This window comes from Temnothorax curvispinosus, unplaced genomic scaffold (assembly GCF_003070985.1).
Source record: "Temnothorax curvispinosus isolate PA1 unplaced genomic scaffold, ASM307098v1 QBEX01004550.1, whole genome shotgun sequence".
NCBI classification, from domain to species: domain Eukaryota; kingdom Metazoa; phylum Arthropoda; class Insecta; order Hymenoptera; family Formicidae; genus Temnothorax; species Temnothorax curvispinosus.
In genome coordinates, this window is record NW_020214330.1 from 358,753 (window position 1) to 378,760 (window position 20,008).

The 20,008-nt window shown below is 49.7% G+C and overlaps 1 protein-coding gene across 3 annotated transcripts in view; it reads right to left on the reverse strand.

Moving 5' to 3' along the window:
* LOC112453646 (eukaryotic translation initiation factor 4 gamma 3-like) overlaps positions 1–19,374 on the reverse strand; it is a 28,191-nt gene extending 8,817 nt beyond the window's left edge. Inside the window, exons 1-9 of one of the 3 annotated variants that reach the window (XM_025014505.1) lie at positions 19,236–19,374; positions 17,157–18,306; positions 11,229–11,581; positions 10,853–11,116; positions 10,536–10,656; positions 10,266–10,460; positions 9,862–10,055; positions 8,247–9,309; positions 31–851 (exon numbers count right to left, since the gene is read on the reverse strand). In XM_025014505.1, coding sequence (XP_024870273.1) covers positions 31–851; positions 8,247–9,309; positions 9,862–10,055; positions 10,266–10,460; positions 10,536–10,656; positions 10,853–11,116; positions 11,229–11,581; positions 17,157–17,526 — 3,381 coding nt within the window. In that variant the 5' untranslated portion in view covers positions 17,527–18,306; positions 19,236–19,374. Of the gene's footprint in view, positions 1–30; positions 852–8,246; positions 9,310–9,861; positions 10,056–10,265; positions 10,461–10,535; positions 10,657–10,852; positions 11,117–11,228; positions 11,582–17,156; positions 18,726–19,235 lie in introns of those variants that run through there. The other 2 variants (XM_025014506.1, XM_025014507.1) reach the window with 2 other exon arrangements.
* Between the last annotated feature and the right edge of the window lie 634 nt (positions 19,375–20,008).

Consider the following 20,008-nt stretch of genomic DNA (forward strand, 5'->3'; position numbering starts at 1 on the left):
GATAAATGACACATGAGACGTAGGTCATACCTGTAAACTATCTTTCAAGACAGCCTGCAAATTTGGTAGATTAGCCGGCTTTAGTTTGCTGTTGGGATCAAATTGTAGACGTAAAAGAAAATCCCGGTCGTAGGACTTCCTACCGGTCACGTTGACCGGGCTCCACTGGCCCTCTTTGTACGAGTACTTGAGTAATGGGGCCTTATTACCGCTAGGTGCGGCAATTTCGGCCGGGGCATTACCGCTGCCACTGGAAACCTCGACTTCTTGCTTCTTCTCCGTAATCACCGATGGGACAGTCGTCGCGTTTTCGTCGTTGGACGCGTGTAGCGCCGACACCTTGAAGTTCTCTTCATTTTTCTGCGCGACCAACGCTTCCAAGTGCATTTCTTCGATGACCGCCGCGTGATCGACGACGTCATTGGGAGATGCGATGGGAAGCGCGTTAAACGCACTGTCCTCGGACTTGATCGAAGATTCCATGCTGGTCGGGGGTTTATCTACAACGTGAGACGCTTGTTGCGCGGGAGCGCTGTCCTTGGACACCTCGGTGGACGCTTGCTTCTCGGTTTTCGCGTGAACGGGCAGAATCTCCTTCTCCTTTTCCTTCTTCGACTCATAATTATCCTTTTCTTTGATATCCTTGCTGATCTCTCTCCCGGGCTCCTTGTTACTGTCTTTCGAGGCGGGAGCGTGCTGCTCCTTGTTGTCTTGCTTAATTTCCACTGTTTTCGCCGCTGATACGGTATTTACAAAGGCATCCATGTCCGTGCCTTCCTTCTCTGCGCCCTTGCGATTGAGTTCGCGGGGTTTCAATTTATTTTTGCTCTTTTGCTTCTGCATAGCTTTACCTGGAGAACGGAAGAGAAAACGACGTTGGTGAGACAATCGAATACGCTGCAATACGAATACGAAAATACGAAAATACGAAAATATGAAAATATAAAAATAGAAGATCGCGGGTACAATTTTTAGGAACGCGTCGCGCAATACATTCGATCAATCGTATCTACTGTACTTATTCATCGATTCTATCGATTACTACGCCAACGCATCCTGTGCTGATCAAAGAACCGAGAGAAAGGAAGCGAAAACCACTCGTCTTTAGGAGCTTTTATTCAACGGGGAACGTTCTCGACGCGTATCGACATACGTGCGTGCCAAGTCGGGCAGTCAGGGGCAGTCAGGGGCGGCGCGTTTCGCGTACCATGATCTCGGGATCCCCGTCGATTACGACTTTTGGATCTCGTGCCGCTTCTGCCACCGCCGCCACCTCCGCCACCGTCGCTCGTTCTTCGATCGCCCATGTTTCACATGTGTCCGCGCGCGCACGTGCAATTCACATCTTTGGATGGCTCGAGTTTCCGATGGCCGTGCGTGTACGTATGCGCACGCGCGCGCCCGCGTGCGGCACTGATTCAGTATTTATTTATAAACCTGCCAAATCCCTGCCAAACGTGGCGTAAATGCGACACGTAAACGCGACGGGGCGCAACAATGACAAGGGGAAGAAGAATCGCATCCTCGACAAGCTTATCGGCGCGACGAGATGACGACTTGGTTGTCGTTATTATCGCCGTCTTGGCACGTGACGCGATCGGCGATTTCGTTCTCGATCGAACACTGCGTCGATCGCGGTGACATCCAGAGGCCGACGACGCCGCGACGCTCGGGAATGAGTCCGTCAACCGTCCAACTCGCGGCCAGGCTTGGAGCTTGGATCTCGATCCGCCGCCGCCGACGACGACGGACGAGATTCGCGCAACTCGTTTTACTCGTTAGTTAACGGCGACCGCCGTCACAAACGATCGTCCCCGACTGAAAGACACTTCGGAAAAGCCTCGGGCCTGGCTAGCCGCGGCGCCCGACGACTTTCACGCATCTATTTTAACCTGTGAACTGGCGCAAACCGACAGGCACGACATAGGATTTCTTAAATTAGGTCCGTTCGGTCGGTTTGCGCGTCGGAGCAGGCGCACGTTCAACGGTTCGACCTAACCCACCTAACTCAAAAGCGCGCTCGCGCTCGCATCCGCACAAAAATATCGCCCGAAAAAATTCCTGCGTCCGCTCGCGCGTGTCGTCCGTTTTGTTTATTCATCGCGATCTCGACGCGTGGATCTATCCTAGCTCTTCGATCGAAATTCGCACGGTGAAACGTCGATTCTTCCCCCGATCGGTGGGAGACCATCCCTGAATCGGCTAATTATTCGACGTGGGCGATATACGTTCACCGTCCTCGGTGCTGATCTCGAATTCGATTCTCGATGTGCGAAAGTAGGTTGGACCGCGACTCCGTCTCTCTCCCTCCCTCTTGCAACAAATGTTAAATCACAGATTCTTTTTAACACGCTCTCTGCCGCATAGAGTGAATACTTACGCCCCATGATAAACTTTCCGTTCAGGCCGTTTGATATTTTCGATCCTACATGCATTATCACAAAATGTTTTACGAAAAAGCACATATTGATATTTGAATATGTATAGTACAGTTTGTAAAATCTTGTTTTTCAATAGTAAATTTATTTTTATAAATATTGTACGAGGTGTTATAAATAAACCTGTTAGGCTCGACAATGTGGGGGGCGCATGCCGTGGGCTACCCACGCGGCTTGAACGGAAAGTTCCCGAAAACTCTATTCAACAAAAAAATGCGTAAGAGCGAAGCACGGCGTTTCCAACTTAAATCGCAAATTTTGGTTCGGGATCGTAGTCAGCGCTTATAAAAATTTACGGGACGATTATTCTCGTTTTTGTGCTCGAAAGTTTTTGGTTCATTTTTTGTTCAACAGTGAAATCGGGCCAGTAAAGAACATATTAAACGCGTGGAACTTGTTATCTTTCCTCTTCAAAACGTTATGTTAAAATTGCTCACCGAGTGCGCAAACTGAGGGAGTAGCATCCCAGAGTGTCTAATAAATAACGATTCATTTATTATTCGTTCCCTCTCTCTCTCTCTCTCCCTTCCTTCCTTCCTTCCTCTCGAACCCAGCGAAGGGGATTCGATCCTTTCGACGCGACGCGAAATGAAAATCGCGAGACGGCGAGAATCGCGTCTCCGAAAACGCGGTGACGCGATGACGCGATGACGCGATGACGCGCGACCACGGATTTCGAGAGAGAGACGATATAATTAGATGGCTCCGAGAGATCGCGGAGGGAGTCGTGCGCGCGCGCGAGAATAATCACTGTCGGACATCGACGAAGCTCAAAGAGCATCGCGCCTGACGATGGAAAAAATATTTGGCGCGCCAATATACCCCGTCTACTCCGATACGTTTATCGCGCGCCATTTCCAACGAGGTTGCTAAAAGCCACATTTTTTCCCTCTCGAGCACGACGAGATGTCACGTCTCTTTTTTGGTTTAAAACAAATTTGTTGCATCTTCCAAATGTTAAAAAAATACACATTTGAAACGTGACCTAAGCATCCCATCCGATTTTATCCGTGAATGTTTAAATCGCAACGATCTCGAGTTTGAAAGACGCTCACGTCCCGTTGTTAATACTTTTCGTTATAAAATGTCATAACGATACCTCCTCCCCCTTTCTTCGCGGTACGGTAAATAAGACGTCACGTCAGCGTCTCTTTATATAGTTTATACTATCCAGCCACGGACGATACGAATCGGACGGAAGTTTGCCTTGTGTTTCGAGTCTCGAGTCTCGAGTTTCGATGTGCGTTACGCGCGCACATTTTCCTTCGGATCGAGGGATCTCTGGTTCGGCGTTTTCCGAGGTTACGCGCGCCGACTTTTCTCAAGCCGCGAAAGACTTTCACCCGATCGCCGAATGACGAGCAACGGCGGCTGGGCGGCTCAAGGTTGCCCCGCCAAAAGTCTCGTCGTAAAATTTTTTTTCTTTTCGGCGCACCCGCGCGCTGCGTGCTCTTGTGAAATGGCGTTAGGCGAGGACGCCCGCGGCCCGACACACACGCACGCGCCCGCCTTACCATACCACACGTGGCGCGCGGTCGTGACTCGTGACCAGTGACCCCGGCTGTCGGGGGGCCCTCTCTTCCCGGATCGAGAGCGTGCCCGATATCGGCGACGATACACGCGATCACGCGATACATCGTGCGTCGCCCGGGTCGTTTCGAGAAGAACGGAGTACGGAAACTCAGCCGGGACGACTTTTAACGCGACGCGACGCGACGCGACGCGACGTTTCTGCGATCATTTCAAGCTCCTCGATATGGATCATCAACTACTCTCCTACTCGCAAACGATTTAAAACCATTATCTCGATACGATATTCGTAACAACATAAGGAAGAATCTTGATGTTTTATTATCGACGAGCTGAAGGTCGATTTGCGCGCACACGACATCTCGGCACACGACTACACGACAGTACGAGGGACTTTGAATTCGTAAACACTCGACGACTCCGATGATCGAACGAAAGAATGGTTTTGCGAAGGTCGATCTATCGAGGACGAACGACGAACGTCGGCGCGCGGACCAATATGGTGCTGCGTTCTCTTTCGATCATTTCACAAAATGGCCACGCGCCACCGCGTGCACGGCGCAATCGCGCGACGTCTTCCAGACATCGTTCCAGTCGTTCCAGATGCGAGATGCCGCGCGAGATTGTTGATCGCGCGGACGTGGATTATTCGGCAATCGGGAACGAGATGCGACCAAACGAGCCGTGCGTTCTTGCGAAAGAGCATATTCGGAAGAACGTGTCCACCACGTGGTGGAAAAAGAAAAGCCTCGGGGCGTCGAGTATGTCGCGACGTCGCGACATGTGCGCAAAAATCGGGAACGTGCGACAAACGCGCGATATCTAATTTTTCGAGATAACGCGACGAGGAAGGAAGGCAAGGAAAATCGGAGCGAGATATCCCCCAGAACTCCCGGCGAGGAGCTACTCGACGGCGACAGATTTAGGTGGCCATATTGAGCGGTCGCCTTCCTCCGCACGATTCCGCGGCGCCCCTGAATACGCCCCTGAACGCGCGATATAAGGCGCGATATTATCGTCTAAAAGCGAGACTCCGACAACGTATGGTTCGCGCATTGCATACCATTTACAAATCTAATGAAACAAATAAGATAAGTAAGCGGACGCGCCGCGCCGCGCCGCGCCTTTCGTCTCCTCTCCTCTCGTCTCCCGCCTAGTTACAAGCCTCGCCTCGCCTCGCCACGCCACGCCGACCACAAGATGTCGGAAACCACGTTGTCACCAAGGTACCGACATCTTCGATCACGTTGCCGAAAGGTGCGACGGGAGATATCGAGAAAGAGAGAGCGAAAAGAAGTGAAATTTCGTGTACGTACATCTCTCGACGTAGGGTCTCTCCTCTCTCTCTCTCTGGTCCTTTCACGCTCCGCTTCGCACGCTCTGCTTTTCGCCACTTCACTGTCTCGCGTTTTCGAACACGCGTTTTCGACACGAGCTTTTCGCTAGGCCGAAATTCATTCCTCGGAACCAACGAGGAGGAACGAGGCCAACTCCGAACTCTCGGATGGATGTACAGAGGTGGGAAAAGGATTCGAGTAAAAACGACGCGTGTATAGGGCGCTCGTCAGAATTCGATAAAAAAAAAATATATATATATATATATGTACAATTATCGCGAAGGTCGCTGCAGTTACGTTGCAATGTACAGACTGTAAAACACAGCGCGGAGAAACGGTATATAATAAGCGTATTCGTTGCCTGAGCGGTAAAGCGATGCGTAAAGTACGCGCGCGAGTTGTGGGAGATAAAGGAAAAGGAAAGAAAAGCGCCGGAATTCAAAGTTCGGAGGCGAGGCGAATCGAATCGATCTTCGAAGGGTCGTTTCTCGAGGATGGGATAAAACGTACTTTTTTTTTGCTTAAAAAAGATAAAAGAAGGTAAAATAAAATAAAAAGGAAGGGACAGAATTGGGAGAAGAGAGCGGTGTAAAATGCGACCGGCTAGCGCAGCACGTGCTGGCTACTGAAGGCCGTCCGGTCCGGTCTCCGGTCCGGTCCCCTCGACGACGATGGAGGATTTCCTCCCTTCCTCCTCCTTCCTTCTCCCGTTCTTTCGTTCCAGCGTTCAGCGTTCCAGCGCCGGTTCACCGGTTAATCCCGCTTCGTTCATCATCGCGCCCCGTCGGCCATTTTCGCGCAATCGCGTCACCGTCCGCCTTAGTCCCGACTCGACTCCGATTGACTCCGATTCGCTTCACCTCACCTCACCTCACCTCACCACGCCACGACTCGCCTCTCCGTCTCCGGTTCGCCAAGAGATACCTGCCTAACCACGCGATCGTATCGTAACGCAGAAAATAGACGAGAAAACCGCGGGACCTTCGTCGTCCGCAACGGTCATCGAAAGAATTCCGATTGTTTAGACGCGAGACGCCAATGATGATTTTTCAAAGCAAAGTAGGACAGAGGAAAGAAAAAAAAATAAGGGCAAGCGGATTGATCCGAGTATACTTCCCGCGAAAAATATCAAGTTAGGTAGCTGTCGCAAATTGACGATAGATCAATTATCCCTTCGATAGAGAACGTCGTCGCGTTTCCATATTTCGTGTTGCGGCGCCGGCGGCTCGATCGCTATTTGCCTCTTAAATAATCAACTTTTCTCGAAGGACGAATCCAGAACTTTCGCAGAACTTGATTGTGTGTACGCGAGACAAACGAGATAAATATAAGAATCGCTGTATCTTACCCTTTTTCATTTTGCGACTCTCGTTACAAGCTGGAGTAGAATGTCGATGTTCGAAATTCGAATAGGAACCAACTTTACGTATAAACAAATGCCACTAGACAAATATATCACACTGAAGTCACGTGACACTGAAAATCAACGATGCTTCGGATCTTTCGGACAACGGAACTATCGCGACACTTTGAATTTTTTTCAAGATTAAATAAAGATCCACTATAGAGTTCAATTTAATTTTTAAATAAACAATTACACAAAGGACGAGACATCTAAAATAGTCGGCTAACGTAGTGAAAACCGCGTTGCGTTTTTGTTCGAACGATCCGCGGTTTAAAAAAAAACCAACATTCCATTATTTCTTCGCAACTCTCGCATTGATCTCGACGTTCGCGTCGCTCGTTATTAGAGAGACGCGTGATATAAAAATGCCCGGATATATCGAAACGACTGCACTTCGCAGAACCCCGACGCGAGACACGAGACTCCGATTCTCCTCGTGGCTTTTAGGTTAGACCAAGTTAGGTTAGGTTACGTTGAGTTTTGGAGGGTGCCCTCTTCAGTGCAAGTGCTGAGATTCACGGCGACGCCGACGCCGACGGCGACGGCGACGGCGACGCCGAGTTTTGTAACGGCACGTGCGCGCGTGCGCGCGCGCTGACGCGCGGGAACATTTCGCGGTAGGTATCTTCCAGGCAAAACGTGTTCCGAAATGTATTGACGAGATCTTAGGAATCTTAGGGATTTTGTTGGCCATCTTCCTATCTAGATTTATTACAAAGAACGACGAGATCCTGACGACTGAGAATCGTCTGTCAACGTCAATTTAACGTTTATCGGCATTCACGATATTTACGCGATCAACTTCTTTTTTTTTCCCCCAGGATATTCCATATTAACATCAGATAACAAGACGTCAAAACGTAGGCTCTCTCGTTTGAATCGAGCGAACCGAAAATTCATACTTGTCTGAAAAGCGCGGTTAAAACTGCCGACGATCGGTTATCTCGGCGTGATATCGCAAACGCGCGGCGCAAAGTTCAAATGAGCGAAACTAGTAGCGTCTAGTTAAAGTCCTAACAACATTCTCTATTCTCTTGGAAATGCATCGCGTTTCTTACCAACGAATAATAATCGTGCGCTTACTTGTGATCGATAGCGCCAGATATATCTCTCAGACAGATATCGCGCCCCGCGAGTGAATTTCCAGTCGCGAGTAAAAGAGAGAAGGAAAGAGAGAGGACGGTTGACGGTATCTTGGAGTAAACTCGTTCAAGGCTGCGCTCGCATAAGCGTATAACTCGAGATCAAGTCTCGGGATTGACACTGTGTGTGATGGCGAGAGATATGGCGCGCTTTCTTTTTTATCCATCCTCTCTTTGCAAATTTACAAAGCTTATCGATATACTTAATCGTTTCAATTAGGTTTCGTATCTGCTGTATAGCTAGAGATTGCACGCGCCAAGACTTTAAGCAAAACGACTCGATACTCGACGATATTCGATACTCGCTGTTGAAGCGACCCGGCGCGCCCGCGCCGACGCGAAACAATTTCGTTCGGTTGACGATAAAACTTGCTCAGCAAGTGGAAACACTCACCGTCTGACGGTTTCTGCTGTATCTCATTTCTCGGGTGTACCACCTCCGTTTCTGTCTTGTCACCAACTGCGTCACCGTTCGTCTTCTGATGATGGTGATCCACCACCTGATTGTGAACAGGCGTAGGAGTGGCGCCCCGAGAGCCGAGGCTCTTCTCCCGGGTTTTCCTCTCCTTTTGCTCTTTGGTATTCGAAGGCAGCTCGGTGGCGTTCGGTTTCCTCCTCGGCGGCGAGTTTGACGAAGTTTTGGTTAGATTAGGGAATGGCTCCCTAGTAGGAACGGGATTGGCGCTCGAGGCAATGGCGGACGGTTTCGGGATTTCCTGGGTAACGTTACTCCAATACGGAGTAATCGGTGTCTGTACTACATTGGGCGAGGAATTGAGATGTTTGGTGGCTTCGGGTCCAGGTCCGGTTCCAGTTCCGGCTCCGGTTCCGCTTCCAACTACGGCTGTAGCTACAGCGCCAGTAACCCTAGCGGCCTCGGTTTCGGTTTCGGCCGTCACCGTCATCGTTGCCGTTGCCGTTGTTGTCGCCGTCGCCGTCGCCGTCGCCGTCGCCGTCGCTGTCACTGTCGCAGCCGTTGTTTCGATGTTAGGAGTCGACGCGGTAAGCTGTACGGAAACAGTATCTTTATTCGCGGCCACTGATGATACGACGGGTGACGATTCCTCGATCGTCACGCTCTTTATCTCACTCCTCGGCTGAAATTCCTTTACCGGAAGTTGCAACGCTTTCGACTCCGTTTTTGTCGCGTTCGGATCGATTTGCGTCATGTTACTAGATGTACCTAACGATTGACTACTTATCGTAGGCGGTACCGTTTTGCCAGCGCCAGCGCCAGCGCTGACGCCGATATTTTTTGTCATAGGCGGACTATTGCTACACTGACTATTTGCGTCATTAGCGGGATTGGTTTCAATATTCGTTAACGACGTTTGCGCCGTTGTTTGTATCGTGTTAGGCGCCGTTTCGGACGCGCTCGTCGGTACCGTGTCGGATCCCTCGGTCGCGGCCTTCGCGACGCGAGCCGCGAAATCGGCTATCACCTCCGCACCGTTATTCTGTAACAATCACCAAATCTGCGTGATAGACAGTGGCACGTGCTATTCATTCAGGCATTACGCTTGATAACTAAAATTTTGCTCCAAACTCAAATCATAGGGCGAGAGAAATCACAAAACAAAAGCACTTGGACGAACGAAATAAATGTTCAAGACTTTACAAATCTGTCACCCTACAGCCATTGCATCCTCCTCAACTCGTACCGGACAAATTAAAGAAAAAAATAATCGATATCGAGTTACGATACCGAGGTTAAACGCCCTCGCGAGAAAAATTTTTTGTTAAATTCCGAATATTTTCGGAATCACTAATCGATCCATCTTTTCCAATCTTTTTCATTTTGTGCGATCTCAGTACTTACTTAATCTGCTAGAGGACATGGCTCATGTGGGTGTACAGATACACAAGTATTAACAATCGGCTGTGAGAGTCAGTTTCAAATATGTACGTACATAAGATACTCTTGCATTATACAGTTAGCTATTTAGCGAGCACAGACTTGAACGCTAAACTCTCTTAGCCATGTGTCGATATATTTCGATGTAGCTCACCTGTGGTTGTGGCGTTTCGCGATTACTGGATTCACCACTCTGCATAGTTTCATTATCTTTATAAATTTCATCGCTTATATTTTTGCCCGTTAGCGGATTTACTATGTCCAAAATGGCATTCTGTCCTCGAGGTTTCCGAGACCTGGTAGTACTGTTAGTATTTGTCGCACCACCATTATGTCCCGAGAAGACATCTTTAAAAGAATAAGATTACATTTTTCAATTTAGATTACAATTCTGTTTTGCGAAAGAAAATGAAACTCATTAGTTTAAAATATGTTACGTATACGTAACACTCCAACTTGATATTCTTTAGCTCGATCTTTTTGAGTCTTTAAAGAGATAGAATATGAATAACAACGACTAACCAACGTATATAACAAGTAGATTTGAAAGCAACGTACCAGCTTGCGACATAGGTATACCCATCGAAGGCAGAGGTTGGGCTTGTTGAGTAGGTTGCTGAAGCGTACCTTGAGGTACAACTGGAGCACCGGCTTGAGTACTGGCCAGCGGGCCTGGGACATGTTGCGCTCCAGCGCTGACCGCACTTGTACTCGCCCTAGTCAAACTCATCGTGTTTGACGCTGTGTAATAATCTGTTGGAAAATATAACGATTCATTTGACTTGTCTGAATCTGGCGTCGAGGGATAACGTGAGTAGGAAAACTCACATCCATGCTGAGGAGCGGGCGCATGAGGATATCCGAACACATTTGGTAATTGGATTGGAGGCTGAAAGGGGAAATACGATTGATTTTGATGCGGCTGGTGCCTTTGAGGTGGACCAGAAAACTGGAAATAAAGAGAGACACGTTATTACATTTTAATTCGACTACATGGATATACTTTGAGAGAGAGAGAGAGAGATAAAGAGAGAGAGAGAGAGAGAGAGAGAGAGAGAGAGAGAGAAAGAGAACATTTGGTTAGAAATAAAAAAAGGATAATAAAAATGTAATGAAAATATGAATGTAATACATGTAATCAGTACCTGATGAATCGGTAGTTGATTGTTTATGGAATACACCGATTGCTGATGAGGCCCCGTGTGAAGACCGTGGACTTGACTTTGACTTATGTACATTGCACTTGCCTGCACCGGCAAACTAGCCGGATGAGGATATATGGCAGGTGGTTGCCCTCCACCTCCACCTACCCCGGCCATCCCGACCACTGGTGTTCCACTGGCGCCTTGGCCACCTCTGTGACTGATACCTCGCGGTTGTTGCGGCCTTGGACCCGTTTGATAATAGCCCTGCGCAAAAGATGGACGAGAAACGTAAAGTTTCTTTTCAAAAAATCGACTTGTTTAAAAAATAAAATAAAATAAAAAGATTTTCTTCTTCATTGCGCTAACAGGTACGTACTTGAGACGCCGGTCTGTTTTGCGTCGGTACGTAAACTTGCTGTAAAGACGGCGGCTGCGTCTGTAAGTGGGCCTGCTTTCCCATTTCCTGAGGCGATGGTGTGTGTACAGGTGGTGTCGTAGTAGGCGCTGGACCTTGTGGCGGTTGCGACTGCACTCCTGGGGTCGGGGCTTGCGAGGGTACTTGCCCTCCGGCGGGACCTCCTGGTGGTATACCCGCTGTGGATTGCCCTATCGTTTGTATGCCGCCGAGCGGCGGAGGCCCTCTACCCGTGGGTACTCCTACATTACTCGCCGCGTTTCCGCCCACTTGGCCCCCTGGTTGGGCGCTGTAGTTTCCATGAAACTCCGATCCTGAAACAAACGTCACAACTTACTCAACATGTATCGATATTATTTACAATCATGTAATTGTCTAATTCACGCGAGTTCTCGCTACTTGAAATTGTGCGAATCACGACCAAGTGTTTGTTCACGTTTACGTTTTTATGGTGCAATAAATGCGCACGCATAAAACGGCAACTAGATTAAGGCCAGGTTAGGTTACGCTTGCGATACGAAAACACATTTTCCGCGGGATATTTTTATACCTTATACATACTAGATTACTTTTTTATTTAGACATGCATCTCATAGTATTTTGTAACAGATTGCCCTGCTTTCAACTTTTAATACATAAAATATGCGGCAAATATGTAAATCAATGTTGTTGTTTGTAAACATAAAATAGCATGACACTGGAAATATATAGATTATTTCTTTGCGTGTGTGTGTGTGCGTGATTATTTACATATATTTCTTCCGTTTCTTTCGTGGAGCATCTTTCGTTGAGCAGATGTTATTGCAAAAGTTGCTTCGACCATCTACGCTAGATGCATACACCAGAAACCGAAATGAATCATACTAGATCAATTAATCTCGTTGTGTCTAAATGTGATATTATCTTAGATTGTTCTACTAAAAGGACTAGTCTCTTCGAAAATAAATTCGCACATGCCTATGTATATCATATGATAAAAAGAGATAAATTCGTTTATTCATTTCTAAAATACGTAAAATCTCCAACATGTAACAATACGTGTCAGTCTCACAGAGATCACTAAAATATATAGATATTAGAAAAGCAATGTATTATATAACTAAAATAATTTGCAATAACTTGAAAACATTACTTCTGAAAAAGAGGTAAAAAAAAGAGGAGTAAAGTAAGACGACGTGCTCGACGAGGAAAAGTATCCGAGTTGTTACGAACTAGCGAGGAATAAATTACGCGTCAACTAATTACGAGCTTACGTATCATAGATTAAAGTAGAGTACGGATGGACACCCGAAACACGTCGCGTTCAATCTCGATAACATTTCTTCGCCTTTGCTTTTTGCATTCGTCCCGCCCCGTTTGCCCACGTCGCGTGTCGTCCCAATTAGTAATTACTCGCGAAAGACGAATACATACGCACGACGCCGACGTGCACGAAACATTGACGTCAACGTTCCCCGTCGGATGTCGGATCGCCAAGCGTCGTCCTCGAAACTCGAGCTTCACAAGTCCATCGCGGTCCGCGCGGCTCGGACAAGAAGAGACTCTATTCAACGGATGTTGCCCCATTTCCTCCTTTGGTGTTAAACGTAAACGAACGCGCGCGGAGGCAGAGGAAAAACGGACGGTTCCGAGTCGAAGAAAAATATGGGATCGTTTGATCGTTTCCCCATAGATGGTTGCTCACCGTTACGAGATCGTTCGCGCAGATCTGCTCCTCTCCTCGTGAGCCGTGCGGGTTCGCGCGATGATTCTCCAGACGGCGGCGTATCGTTACAAAAGCGCAACGTTGCGAGCGCGATAACGAGACTCAAACGTGGACGAACGCATCGACGGAGACGGTCCGACCTCACGGACGGCCATCTTTGCACATGTGGGCAGGGACCGGGGGCGCAGCGCTGCCATCTGTGGCTTCGCGGCGGCATCGATTCGCGGTTCGCGGGCCGTCCAGGAGCGACCCTGCCGGAAACGCGCGCCACTCCGTCCGCAGTCCGCATATGCAACGTATCCAACATGCGTTACGCGCTGTGTGTTTCGACTAACAATAAATAGATCTCGATCGAGGGTGCGACCTGGAAATCCTGGAATCGGTCTCGCAAACGCGTTTTCCTACACCTTTAAATTAATTCCTAAATTCTAAATTCCTAAATTCCTGAAATAGTTTTACACCAAAGAAAAAGCTAGCTTTTGATTTCGAGAGTACTCTTGTCGCTTGGGCGAGATAAACGTGAAACTTTTCAACCTTCCACCAGGTCCGCGTACCTTTCCTCTCGCGTCTCGCTGACGGGATCACGTCGTCGCATCGAAAATGCGATCCCACATCCCACATCCCACGCTAAGTTACAATCGGGTGGAAAGGAGGAGGAGGAGGAGGAAGGGGAAGGGAACGGGGCCTAGAGAACGCGCGATCGGGAATGGGGAATGCGGAGTGTCATGCCTGGCCTCGTACGTCATTTCCGGTGACGAATGACGTATGCAGGTCTCACACACCCCACCCATCGCCGCGCCGATTCCGTCGGCCGTCTCGGCGCGGCGGCCTCGGCATGAACAATGCGCACAGCGCAGCGCCGACTGCGCCGTGCCGCGTCACGTGTCACGCCGCGTTTGATGCACGGTGCGCTGCGCACGATTTCTCAATAGACTTTGACTCCGGGCAACGTTAACGAGTCTTAAACACACCGTCCACGCCGATCGGAAGCGCTACGGCACTGCACGACGGCGCCGCGGCGCGCGGCCGGCGGCGGCACGCTCGACGTTGGAGGCCTCGAGCCGTGAGAAGGATTAGGTTAGGTTAGGGTTAACTTCGCCGCCTTGCCGCTCGGGAAGCCACGTGGGGCGCGCGCGGCATCGGCATTATCTGTGAAACGAGAGAGATCGCTCCGTGGAAACGCTTCATCGTGAATCGTGACAGCGGCTTCGCAGTAACAGGAGCAAGGTTACCGCGAGGAGTACCGGACCGATTTTGTGGAGTCACAAGGCGGAAGCTCGTGCACCGCAGGTCGCGATTCGTCAAGGTTAAACGCGCTATATTATTCGCTACGTTCTCGCGTTATTAATCACACTTGATCCAGTGTATTCTGATCGTTAATTCTTCCCAAATGGTTTCTCTTCTCCCCTCCAAGTTTTGTATTTTGAGGAAGAAAATTTCTTTCCAGAAATCTTATCATAATCTACGTTTATGAATAGAGTTTTAGAAAGGAAATTTTGTTAGCTTAATACAAATTGTCAGTAACGCAGCTTTGAGGATGACGTTTCGAAAGACTGAAATTACAAATTTACTGGCTTCGATCGTATCGCGGCATCCTCTAACAGCCGTGTCTCAACGAGAGGAGAGGAGGGTGAGATGGAACGGGACGTATCGCGCGAAGGGAAAGGATCGAACGTACCTTCACGACGGTATACAAGGTGGAAAGCGTTTTATCGATTGACCTATATCGTGAACTGTCTAAAGCGCCGTCCAGGGGCGCTAAGAACTAACCTAAATAACAAGCCACCCCGATATATCGATATCCGCATGGCGCATAGCAGGAAAAACGCCCGAGCGCCACTGCTCAATAAAAAAAATTTGAGTGAATCTCGATTCATACATTTCTATCGCGTAGACGCCGCGCTGCGCCGCACCGCCCAGAATGTCTTTCCTCCAGTGATTTCATCCGCATCCGAGACTCCGACAGAGAGCGCAGATAGCGACTAAATAACAATAGTAGAAATAATGTTGCATTCACTAAAAAACAGTTGATCTAAGCGACGATTCACAAAACGGAGGGAATTAAAAACGATATTAAAGCTTTGCATACGTCATCGTTTTAATGTGACAACGGCATTGTGTTGAAGAGAAGAGAAGAGAAGAGAAGAGGAGAGGAGAGGAAAAACGATGAGAGAGAGAGAGACGACGCGGCTCGAACCCATGCGTCCGCAAATAGACACAAATGATTCGACTCTTGACAGACAGGTCACCGGGTCAGATTAACTACCCCCGGTGCGCTCGAAAATAACGCGCGCCTCGCATCATTCCGCTCCGTGATTGCGTGCACCCGCGCGCCGATATTCGGGCGCCCAATGTGTTGGTCGTGCGCAATAAAAAAAATCAGAAAGGTTCAACGATCGCGATGACAAGAGTGAGTCGGGTGGTGTCTGTCTCTCTCTCTCTCTCTCTCTCTCTCTCTCTCTCTCTCTCTCTCTCTCTCTCTCTCTCTCTCGAAATTACGTTAGCGCAGGTCGTATCGCGCGACGAGTCAAGGATGGATCCTGCGGGAGACCGAAAGGGTAAAGGTAAGAGTGAGGGTGTGTGCGTGTGCGTGTGCATCGGAGATAGGAAATAAATACAAATAAAAGCAGAGAAGCGAAAGAAACGACGACTGTGCTACCATCGTCGGTCGCGGGTCTTTATGTCCACGATGGAGCAAGTCAACAGCCGCGTTCGCTATTTCGCACGGCATTTCATATCGTCGCGCGTAACGTTGCGCATGCAAAAAGAAATGACGCGTGCGTTACGCACGTATCGCAAACTATTGGAGATTGAAGACTGCGTATTGGAAATTATATATCAACCACGTGAGACAAAGCGATAGATTTTAAGTTGAGAAGAGAAGATAAAAATTATCCGCGTGGTCAAATTTTACTATCCACGTCGCAGCCCTCAATTTATATATACTGATAGGAATCGGAGAAGCTATCGATGCGCTGCAAGGAAAGAAGCGAACAGAAGCACGTATCAAGTCTAATGTAGCTCGAATTAAGATAAGATCAAACTACACACACACACACACGCACGCACGCACGCACGCACGCACGCACGCACGCACGCACACGCACACATACACGTCGTGTAAATAGAGATGCTTGAAACTGTAAATCCAATGTTTCATTTCGCCCCGTGTTATCGTTCACGACGTTGTCCGCATTATCAACGAATGTACGCACAGTCCAATATTTAAAACGCACTTGCCATAATCTTCTGAGAGCCACTTCTCACGGTACAAAGAATCCTCGTAAATTAATTATATCATTCCTTCGAAGATTCAAGACCGCGACTTTAATATCATCCTTCATCCATCTTAGACAGAAAATACGTATAAAACGTAGAAAAATTAACCAGAGTAACGTGATAGATCAATTTTTAATCGGTAAACTTGTTGAAACAATGTTTTCATTGTATCATACAATATGTCTGCGATACGGCAGCTTGGTACTTTGAGGTATGTAAATTATGGATCGATATAATATGAGAACGTTGATATACCTATCGTTCATATTAGAGTTGTAATCAGCAAACGTAGCCTTCAGGACGCCATCAAGTACGACACCATTAACGATCGATTGGGAGTTGGGGTAGTTTTAAAAATGGGCGATTCAAGTTTGATTTTACCATCGCGCACGTGAGAACGTTTTGTTTCGAGTGGCAAAATATTCTTCTGTGACAAAAACCACTCCCCAGAAACAAAAGTCCATCCCAAGATTGAGTAAATATTGTAAATAATGTAAACAAGCGAGGACAAGAATGAGCCTCGATATTCGAGAAGATACGCGTATACACGTAGATCCGGATTTCGGTTTCGATACGCGTATAGACAGACTTTGAAGATCGACGAATCCTTTTCCTGGCTTTCCGTCACTCGTCAGCTGTTTGGCGCCCATCCAGCGCCCAGTCTCGCGATCGGACGACGCGACGCGACGTAACGGATAATTAACCGATCGGAGATAAAATGGTCGCTAGACGACTCGACTGTAAGACTGAGATCGTTTCGAGGTATCTGCGAGGTTTGCGAAGATCGCGGATCTCACAAGCTCGCGCAAATCGTACGCGTGATTTTTCGTCCGCGACAGTTTCGACCTCGCTGTTATCTCGCGGAAAAGCCAATGTTGAACTTGCACGCGCTCTCTTCTACTTACTATTCGCGGTGACTCGGTATTGGGGCGGCATTTGCGTTTGCTGTTGTTGCTGCGGGGGCTGCTGCTGTTGCTGCTGCGGTTGCTGCTGGTGATGTTGATGGTGGTGATGACCGAGGTGGCTGATGTTGACCGTGAGTTGGGGATGCGTCAGTTGATTGAGGTGGGGACTCGGCGACGGCGGCGGCGGCGGCTGATGGCCGGGATGCACATGGTGGTTGTGACCCGGCTGCGGGTTTTGGGGATGCGACGCCGTGAGATGGTGGTGATGATGGGGACCGCCACAGTGCGGCATCAGACAATGCATGGGTCCTAAGGCACCGACGGCGACACCCACTGCGCCCTCCTTCGAGACGCCATATCTCGAAACCATTCTTCCGGATGGAGCAGCCCGGTCGCTGCTCGCGCGGCGGCTTTTCCCTCGCGCGAGCGACTTTGCTCGCGCTCGCGCTTCTCCTCCTCCTGCTCCTCCTCCCCTCGCCTCACGGCTGAGATCCTCCCCTCCTCTTCGCTCCCTCGATCGGTGGTTAGAGACGACCCGACGCCGTCGACGAGGCTCGACGAGGTGTGTTTACGTAACGGTAAATGCGGTAATAAAACGAATTCACGACCATCGTCGCGATCCGTCGTCGCGCCTTCTCTCACGATGCTCGATGCTCGATGCTCGATGGTCCGTGTTCGGTAGCTGCCGATTTTCCCCGGAATTGGCGCGGGGACGACGATCCTTCTCCTTCGGGTGGCGCGCAATCACCCGCAATCACGTCGCAACCGTTTACGGTTCGCGCCCGTGCCTCCTCGCCTCCTCGACAAGCGCGTGCACACCTCGAGCGCGCGACACCCGTCAACTCGTCGATCGTCGACAATGGCGCGCCATGGTGACCGCGCGCGCGTCTATTCCTCCGCTCGGCCGACAGTCCTAAATCTCCGCCGTCCCCGGTGGATGATGGCCCTCGTCGCGCTTCTCCCCACGAGCGGCATCAAGCATAGCCGGGCTCGTCCCGGATCGGAGTATCCAACCACGGAAGGGGGATATACGCCAAACGCCAGACGCACACACGTGGTCGGGATTTTCGACGAGTCACCTTAGAGAGAGCAGAGCCTACGCCGCGCACTCACTTGGCGAGATCACTCGCGAGACGTGACCTCGTAGCACCTGCGAAACGATACGAAGACCTTGCGAGAATGTCGCGCGACCGTCGCGCGCGGCCGTCGCCGACTGTCACGGGACTCACGTCACGGGAATATCGTCGCCGTCGCGCGCGTCCTCGGGATAGGTGGCGGACTATCGCGTATCGCGGCTCGTCCAAAATCGATATTTAAGGCTCGACCGTCGCGCGTCGTCTCTCCCTGCCCGCGCGCTACAACGCTTACATGTGTACGTGTGTATGCGCGGGTCGCCCACTCCCGCGCTACGCCGCGGCGCCGCTACGGAAAACTGCGTGCCGTTGGAACGTGACGAGCTACGTCGGAGTTGGGTCGCGAGCGCGTCGAGGACGAGAAAGATTCTTACAATTAACCGTCGGCCCTGCGCCACGGCCGTGAAAGATCAAAAAGATCGGAACGGCGCGCGGCGGCGCGCTGAGGCTACTGTTGACTCTGCACCGTCTGCACGGCGCAACGATCGGGCGCGTTCGGTCGCCCGCCGAAAAGTACCGAGCGCGCCAACTCTCGCCCGAGCCCGAGCCGCGAGCGGGTAACCCTCTCGCGTTTCGTCCGTTCGTCGGGGATTCGGGACTTCGGGATGCGCGTACCACGTTCGAACGGAAGGAGAGCGAAGAGGAATGATCCCGAGGAACGATAACGATAACGATAACAATTTCGATTTCGATTTCGATTTACCATCGACGGCCGCCGCGTCAATCGTCGAGCGTCGAGCGTGGCGCGTTCTCTCACCCGCGTGCACGTCCGCCCGCACAACCGCCACCGCCACCGCCGCCACACATAGCGCGTACACGCACGTACAATGGCGCGCGGACGGTCTTATGGCGCACAACCACGATCCCGATGGATAGACAGGGGAAGAAAGAAAGAGAGCGAGAACGAGAGAGCGTCGCCCTCGCACGCTCGCACCTCGGCACTCACCGCTTCCACTCTTTCGAATAAGTACGACTGAATTGCTTGTCGCTAGAGTACGATACGATTTGAGTCGACATGAGGCGCGTACCCTTCGCCAAGGGACGCGCTACGTTGAACTGAGGCAGACCAGCCCTTCCCGCAGCCCGCAGCCGCACGACCTACGACGAATCGCGTACCGCCAGCTGACTCTACCGCCATCTAGCTATTCCGCGACTAAATAATGACCTCCAGGAACGTAACGACGTTTCTGTAAGCCTCGCGCCGCGCTCCGTCCCGCGCTGCATGGTAGCGGTAGCCTTTCCCCCTATCGCTTCTCCAAAATTCGTCAAATTTTATACGATAATCTACCACGTAATTTGCAACAAGCGGCTCTATAGCTTGTGTCGCGAAACCTTAGTGCCGACCTGATACGATTTTACTACTCGACCGATGAGAAACGCTTCTCATTTTACTCCATTTGTTGCAGACACGTGTTTGGTGAGCTACGACGTAGCTCGCTGCAGTTTTAGAGAGAGTGTCCGCATCCACTCTATTACAGAATTTATATGCCGATTGATTAAAACGCTGATATTTTGTTTTTATTAACGAAGCGCAGCAAGTGGTTGCAAATTATGCGTTGGGCTTTATTAATGTTTAAGGAAAGACAAAGAATTGCTTTAATAAACGCAAATTATTCGGTGCTTTGTCCAATCTTTATAAAGTATGGATTGTTTCTTTCTAAGCAATTAAACACAATTATATGTTGCAACCTTAGCAATCCTGTACATATATACTTATAC